Source organism: Bidens hawaiensis, unplaced genomic scaffold, assembly GCF_021521415.1.
Source record: "Bidens hawaiensis isolate Kalapana, Puna unplaced genomic scaffold, B.hawaiensis_p1.1 tig00010570_1, whole genome shotgun sequence".
Classification (NCBI taxonomy): domain Eukaryota; kingdom Viridiplantae; phylum Streptophyta; class Magnoliopsida; order Asterales; family Asteraceae; genus Bidens; species Bidens hawaiensis.
Window position 1 is genome coordinate 182501 of NW_027491808.1, and position 8431 is coordinate 190931.

At 37.8% G+C, this 8431-nt stretch overlaps 1 protein-coding gene across 1 annotated transcript; it reads right to left on the minus strand.

Moving 5' to 3' along the window:
• Positions 1-1747: 1747 nt before the first annotated feature.
• Positions 1748-3363, minus strand: LOC143535637 (uncharacterized). Its single transcript, XM_077029844.1, has one exon. The coding sequence runs from the start codon at positions 3361-3363 to the stop codon at positions 1831-1833; it is 1533 nt and encodes a 510-aa protein (XP_076885959.1). The 3' UTR covers positions 1748-1830.
• Positions 3364-8431: the final 5068 nt, after the last annotated feature.

Here is an 8431-nt window from a genome sequence, read left to right on the forward strand (position 1 = left end):
ATGATTCATATCGTCAAGTGTACCCATTCCAAATTTGATTCGAATCAAACGATCCGCGGCTGCCAATATATCTCTCGGTAACAAAAATGTATTGTTCTGGGGTATATCAAGGTTTAGTCTCCGATTCATATTTCGTCGACCAATCCCTCCCAATTCACATCTTTGTTGAAAGAATTTTTTTTGTAAATCCTTAGATAAGAATTCAGAAAATACCGAATCTCCCTCTGCACAAGCAAATTGTTGATAAAATTCCAAAATAGCATTTTCTTTTGACCCTATTTTTTTTTATCATTCAGAAAAGACAAAAATAGTTCAGGATAGCAGACATTCTCTAAAATTTCTCTTATATTCAACCCCATTGCTGATAATAGAACTAGAATAGATAGTTTTTGTTGTCTACTCACGCGAACCCATATCCTTGCTTTTCTATCAATTTCTAATTCTAATCTTCCTCCCCAATCTGATATTATGGTGCCAGTATAGACCGAAATAACGTTATCGTTTAATTCTGACTGGTAATAAATACCGGGACTTTGCAATATTTGATTGATCACAATTCTATAGATTCCAATTACTATAAAAGCTCCCAGAGAAGTCATTAGAGGGATCTTTCCTATCAAAATTGTTTGTTCTTGGATATACTTACGCCTATCGTTTTTCCAAATGAGTCTCGCCGATACATATAATTCAGAAGAATATGTGAGTGATTCATACACAGCATCTCTTTCCTTTATCAGGGGTTCTACCAATTGATATCTTTCCAAAAATAATTCAAAGTCAATTTCTTGATTTGTATCTTCAATTTTTGGAAACTTAGAAAGCTCCTCTGCCAAACCCTGATCAATGAACCTACAAAATCCTTCAAATTGTATCTGATTAAATCCAGGTATTGTGGACATTGCGTCTATCCCGGATTATTTTGAAATTGTAAGTTATTTATATTCATCCATATCGAATTCTAAAAAAAATACCATTTAGGCTGGCTCGTTATCCATCAAATATCAAATAAAATCCTATAGATCTAGCAATGATGGAATTTCGATTCTATGAATCTTTCAATTTACTTGATCAAGTCTCGTGACAGGTTTAATGCTGAATAGAAAGGACAGATAAAGATTAAGGTACACTTGGAAGTTAGATCAAATAATATAGTAAAAGTATTCATGGTATCTTATAAAAAGAACTTAGTATGGAATTGGTGCAGAGAATATCCACACAGAAGCACATGCTATCTTCACCTTTTTAAAGTAACCTGAATCTATCATTTGGGCTACTAATAATAATATTTAAGGCACATGAATCACTCATAGGTACTGTTCCAAAACCGGGACTAATTGGCGACCAGTCCTAGTCCCACCCAACCACCTGACCAGCGATTAGCGGTAAATGATTAATCACTAGTCAGCCGGTAAATGATTAATGTTTGATAATCGGTAAATGACTAATTTTTGATAATCGGCTTCCAGATAAAAATGTGTGTGTAAACTACATATAAAAATGTGTGTGCGTATCTATAAAATTGAAAATTATAAAAATTCGAATCTGATTAATTGCTAGTCCTATACCACCTGACCAGCGATTAGCGAAATCTACAACAATGCTCATTGGTTATGATGATTCTTAACCACAATATCAACTAATTTACAATCAGTTTGATCACACTATGCACAAATATCATCGCAAAACTAAGCATAGTAACATTTAACAAGACTTCCATTATTCCCATGATTGAAATTAAACACCAAGCGCGATACAAGTAACATTATGCTATGCTTTTGTGCACATAACAAGTACAGAAACAAGCAAACAGAATCTACAGATTTACGCAACTTAGTGCAGCTGCAAACTGTTGATCGCCATTGATGGCACCCTGCTTTTTACAGACTTGTTCCTTCGAGAGTTCCTAAACGGTGACAAATACAGCCTCAGTAAACCGCTGTTAACATCACTAGTTGAATACCTTCTGGCTCTTGAATTTACATAACTAGGGTTTCGAACAATTCTCGTTTCTGGGATATGTTCTAAAGCCAGTCTGTCACCATTTTTGTCATTAACCTTTTGCTTGTGACTCCATAAATTACACACCTTTCTCCACTTACTTGACATCGCATTCTTCTTCTGCTCGGTTGACGGATTCTTGATGCTCATCATGTTCATCTGACTTGTTTTGCTAGTCGAATTGGGTGCATCTGAAGCAGATTCAATGCTGCTGTTGTTGTTCTTGATGGAATTCAAATGCCATTCTTTCAACTCCTTTTCTGTAATAACCAGCTTTGTACCTTGAAATATAGCATCACTCGCAGGTGAAACACGCACATTTGAAGCGGATTTCACATCATCACCACCGAATCCTGCTGTCTTAGCACCAGAACCCTTCATAGAACTCGAACTCTTTCTTCTGTTTGAACTAGAAGAATCTAAAACCGAAGAAAATTTCACATCATCTTCACGTATCGAACGCATTTGCATATTTTCCACAGTGGAATTTGCAACCCTGCTTGCAGAACCTAAAGTCATGTTATCAACAACGGATAGCATCGGTGTAAGGCGAGGAATTGTCCTCGCCATAACGTACCCATCCCACGACGCTCTATGCTCATCCAACGAAAACCGTGGATCTTCGACAGATACTCTATGCGCATCCATCGAAAGCCTAGGCTCCGTATCACACGACCTCCTCCCAAAACCATAATCTGCTACCTCTGATTGAGTCTCCCTAAATTGCGACACTCGCTCTAATTTCAACCCAGACTTCTCATTCCTGCCATTCGTACAACACATGTTTTGCTTCTTTCCCATCCGCTTAAGCCGCCATTTTCGCAATTTCTCGCCCAAAACCGAAGCTCCCGGAACGAAACTATTCCTCCTCTTCTCTTTCGATTTCGATTCCAATTCGATCTCAATTATCTCCTTCATTGTCTTCAAATCCCCTTCCCTAGCCTCATCATCATCAATCTCATTTCGCACAATTACATCATCCGAAACCCTAATTTCACCGTCCGAGCCGATATCATCATCCTCTTCTTCATCAGCATTATCCTTAATCTCCACAACCAGCTCTACGCCACTCGAAACCCCCAAATCCTTCAATTCGACCCCAAACAAGTCGAATAAACTACTCCGAGCCCGAACATCACACGAATTCCTCCGCGGATCCAAACTCAAATCAACCAACACCTTCTTCTTCTCAGCCGCCACAGATTTGCTCCGGCGAAACTCCGGCGCCGGAGAATCCAAACCCGCGAGACGGTCTCGTAAACACAATGCACAAAACCCTGTTACAGGCTCGCTCGGGTGACGGTTACAGGCCGATAACCTGCGAGTACGGGTACGGGTATTGGTATGGGTTTTGGGATGATGCATCATTGACAGAAGTGATGGTGTGTAACGGCAGTGAAAAGTAACATATTTAAGGGTTTCAGTGTGTAACTGATGTGGAGTAAATGCAGGAATTTGTAGACTGAACTGTAAACAGGTGTGTGAATGTTAGATGACAAAAAGTGGATGTGTGTTTAGTATAGAACCACTTGATAAACCCCACCAGTTATGGAAGAACATCATTACTTTTTATCTGTTTTATGTTTAAGGATGTTTTGTAAAGTTATGAATTTGAACACCTAACTTAGGTTCTTGGTCACTTTCGACACAACTTTTATTGAAATGACTTTAATAAAGGCGTCATCTTGTTGTTGAAAAGTTTGTTGTTTCTAGCGTTCATATGCATCAATGTGTTTTAAAAGATATGATCGTTTGCGTCTTTTTTTGGAAGGTTGGTATTGGAATAATACGAGGATTCAAGAATGTGTTTGATAACTGAATATGCATTACTTGAGAAGAAACTTACTTCCCCTTGTTGATAAGGTTGTCGTTGTAGGTAATTTGTTTGTCATGGCTCTCAACCCAAATAAACTGACTTTTAGAGGTATTCACTTTTGTTCAAACTAAATTTTGATCTCTTTTGTTGAATATGTTTTGTTTGATAAGAAGGGTAATTGATTAGGAAGTGAACTGCCTAAATAATCATTAATCACCCATCCAAACCCGCTTATCACAATTGTTTGTGATGATTGTTTAGTTTAGGATGGAAAAACATCATTTTCCACGTTTTAAATCTTAAAAAGCTATTGCTAAATACATCATTACATGTGTTACATGATATGATGTATATATGTACAATACATATCACTGGTGAACCTACATTTTTTTACTCTTATAACTTTTCGAAAATGTTGATTGAGTCATTATCACTCAACTGTCGATACTTAAATTACACATTGAAAAGAACTATCATATAGTATATGACACGATTTTTTTTCCAAATATGTAACAAAAATGCAAATCTCTACTTTTCCAACCTTTTATGGATGAACTTGTGCTTTGGACATGCTTACCATCACGTTTTATTGGCCTTGATATTATTGTAAAGTAAAAACTAAAAGCAATAGCAAACAAAGGGTGTAAGTTTTTTTGAATAAAAGTTGGGGGTGACAAATGCTTAATTGGAGAAATAATGAGGCAGAAAGTGAAATTTGGTGAGATCCGGAAATTATACTCCGGTGGATGCACGTGCGTTCTGCCGGGTATGGGGACCTGTGCATAAACATTGCCCGGAATACGATGCCTCGTGTAACCTTATTTTTCGTGAACTTTGGATGCTAAAAAGGTAAAAAGTATCATCTCCAAAAACACCATTAATAATTACAAACGTCCCAAGGAGACATTATACATACAAACATAAAAACCAAATTCTTCCGAACGACTTTTTAGTGGTTGGGATCTCGAAATTAGGGATGAGCAAATTCAGTGATGCCAGTGCTATTGGTGTCGAATCGGTACCAAAGTTTTGAGTTTCGGGATCGGTACGGTACGGTACCGTTATTACCTTCAATATCGGTACCGTACGTACTGTACCGATCCCGAAACTTACCGATCCTGAAACTCAAAACTTTGGTACCTATTCGGTATCAGTAGTGCCAGTGCCGGTACCAAGAATTTGGGATTTTTGGGATCGGGATTTTCGGTAAATAATGCTTATCATCCGCATACAAATCATCTTATTTAAGTTCGATTGTCAGAACATTGGTGTTTTCTCCTATTATGTTTGTGGCATAAACTCGTTAAAATCAAACTGAGACACCCACGAGGTTTCCACAAGTTTCTTGTGACAGGTATGGTTTGAACCCCGATGCATCCTCTTGTCTTACACTTAGCATATATAGCAAATGATATCCAATTATGATGGTTTGCTCCTTTACAGAATTAACATTTTATTGTCATTGATTTCACTTGTAAATTGTAATATGTTTTATTATCGCTACCTAATAATTTGTATTAACCAACATATATATTGCGGGATTCAAACCCTCATCATAGAATGTCCCCAACGGGACCATTTTTAATATGTAAATAGGGGTATGACTTGGTGTATGTTTTGGGTGGTTGCTCCTTGTTAATCATAATAATGTTAAGGTATAAAATCTTTCAGCTCAAAAAGTAACTATTTAGCCGTTTATCTAGCAAACAACAACAATCATGCTTAGTCAAATCTCACTTATGACCAAGTTAAAAGTAAGCTCTTTGAAGAGTGGATGCATGGACAACAAAAACTATATATGGACATGAAAAGGGATTTTTAAAGCATAGTTAGCCAATATCATAAAACTCGGTACCAAAAATCCCGATACCGAAAATTATAAATTTTTTACCAGTACCGAAACGTTCGGTTCGGTATCGGTATTTAAGGTAAAATTCGGGAAATAACGTACTGTACCGTACTGGTCCCGGTCCCGAAAACTCAAAACCTTGGTACCGGTTCGGTACAGGTACCAATACCAATTTTACTCATCCCTAGTTACAACAATATTAAACGTATAGCTGAAATTCACTATTTTTATTAATAAAACATTCACAAAACCACATCAACCAAATTTAAAAAATTCTATAATGATTACATAAAATCATTTATGTTACTAGGCAACTTCTGACCATAATTTGTATCGAGTAAAAAGTTTGAGGCCGTGAAACAAGCTCTGCAATTAGGTTGACCTGGTTGTTGAAAATCACTATTATATTCACAAAATATTCACAAACCACATCAAACCAATTCGGTAAATTCTATAAATATTACATAAAATCATTTATGTTACTAGACAACTTTTGACCAAAATTCTTGTCAAAATCAAATGTTTAAGGCCCCTAAACAATGTCTGCAAGCAAGCTGGCCTGGTTAGGACAACAAGTGTAATTCTACTTTGCTAGTGTTAAAACCTATTCCCACGAGGAGGTAAAATTCCTAACAAGATAGAGAGAATGGTGATCAAATGTTATATTTGTAAGTATAAGTGGATGTGTAATGTGTTTACATGATTCCTTCCTCCTCTTATATAGAGGGGAGGTGGTAGTACAAGAGGCTTTCCCTCTCAGATTACAAGAGGCTTTCTCTCCAAGATTACAAGAGGCTTTCCCTCCAAATCCATTTCTAGAATGTCCTCCTTATCGGGCCTTAAGTATTGGGCTCTTATTGTCTTGTTAAGTCAGAGCGTACTTATGAGACCCGCCTCATGGGTAGGCTCTTCAAGTCCCCCAGTCTATTGCCCTTGTTATTTATGATAAGGGTAATAGACTCAATGACTATTGTCGCTTGTGTCTTTCTTCACTTTCTTCTTTTTGAGCTTTTGGTACCTGGCCTGTTTTGTATTCCTTTTCCCCCTTCTGTCTTGGGCCTTCTTTCTTGCTTAATGGATTTTAGCCTACCTCCGGAGCCTAATTCCAAGATAGGCTCTTCAAGTCCCCCCAGTCTATGGTGCTCGTTATTTATGACGAGTACAATGGACTCACAACAAGTCTCTATTCTTCCTCCGTCGTGACCTCTTGTGTTATCCTCCTTATTCTCCGATTGACCTTCATATGGTCAGGAGGTATCTTGATACAAAAATAATATCCATAGAATTATTATATGCTGGTTCTTGACCTACGAGCTTTCCCCTTGGCCATTGTTCTCTTTGACTTAGGCCTTATCCATTCTAGCAACATGTGTTATTCTAATCCTTTATTTTGGGTTGATATCACCACTTGTTTAGATTGATTGGACAGGCCCTTAAACCTTCTGGAACCTTTGATTTCATTTAGTTATTTTGGGAGGTCTTTTGGTTATTCTCTTTTGGGCTTCCTTTCTTTAGCCACCCTCACTTTGAGCATGTGTTAGGCTATTTCTCTTATCGCTCGAAGGACCCGTTTAAAGGGTACTCTCTTTAAGTCTCCCAGTCCATTGTGCTCGTTATTTATGACGAGTGTAATGGACTTGTATCAGTTCTCCGCCATATTTTTATCCCGACGCTTTCTTTATCCTCCGGAAGTGTCTGCTTATGTTGTTTCCTCTGTTGACCCGATTTTCGTGTTATCTTAAACGGCTCAACACTTCTCTATATATTTTCAAAAGACATTTGCCCATCTTCGCACTTTCTTCATAAGTTTAGTGCCGGTATCCTTTATCGACATCACCATCATCTTAACAGTTGTTAAATTGGGAATGCTATTGTTGGGTTCCTTTCTAGGGTAGCTTCATCAGTCTCCCTTATCTGGGGTAAGGGTGACGAATCAACTCGGACTTTTCATTGACTTAAATTATTCAATCCCCCTTTTATCTTTTCAGCCCATCGTCAGGCCGATACCTAAACTGGCGACAGTTCTGAAAAAGCTTCTCACGCTCCCCTAAAGATGCGATGACACCTTTCGAATCGTCAGCCTTTCTCATAACTGCTTGTTCCCCCTTTTCTTACTTTCAAAGTTGCATTTCCTATCTCCTTTTTATCTGGTTGGTAGGATGTTTGGTTAGAGTAACTAGAACTCCCCAAGTATTTTGGTTTCTTCTAGGCTTTCCTGGATTTGACTTCATCATGGGACGGAGACCTATTTTCACAGTAGGCTTTGCAAGTCCCCCTAGTCCTTGTTTTGATATGGACAAGAGACTAATGTAGTCTTAGCTCATCTATCACATACAGGATAGGTTCATCCCTTTTTAACCCACTTATTGGACCATTTTCGAGCGAGATACTCTTTTGATATTTTGGTTGAGGTAGATGATACTTAGTTCACATGATCTGATCCAATTCTCTTGATAATTTAAATCTACCTCGATAGAAACACGCGGTCTTTCTTCTATTTTGACTTATCAAATTTGGACCCAGTATAGTCAAGATGGGGAAGTCATGGATGAGACAAAGCTTACGCATCTCTAAACCCATCCCCATACCATGGGCCCAATCCTGGAATACCTCTTCAAGTCCCCCAGTCCCTTATGCTAATTATTTATGATTGGGATAAGGGACTTTTAAACCCAAAATCATCCCCATAACTAAAGCGTAGACAATTTCCAATGTGATAATAAATGATGAAAATGTGTCAAATCACTAGCATTAATCACGGTGACTTT

What these genes read in the sequence shown, in the direction of transcription:
- LOC143535637 (XM_077029844.1), bottom strand. Translation starts at nt 3,363, where the DNA reads ATGCATCATCCCAAAACCCATACCAATACCCGTACCCGTACTCGCAGG.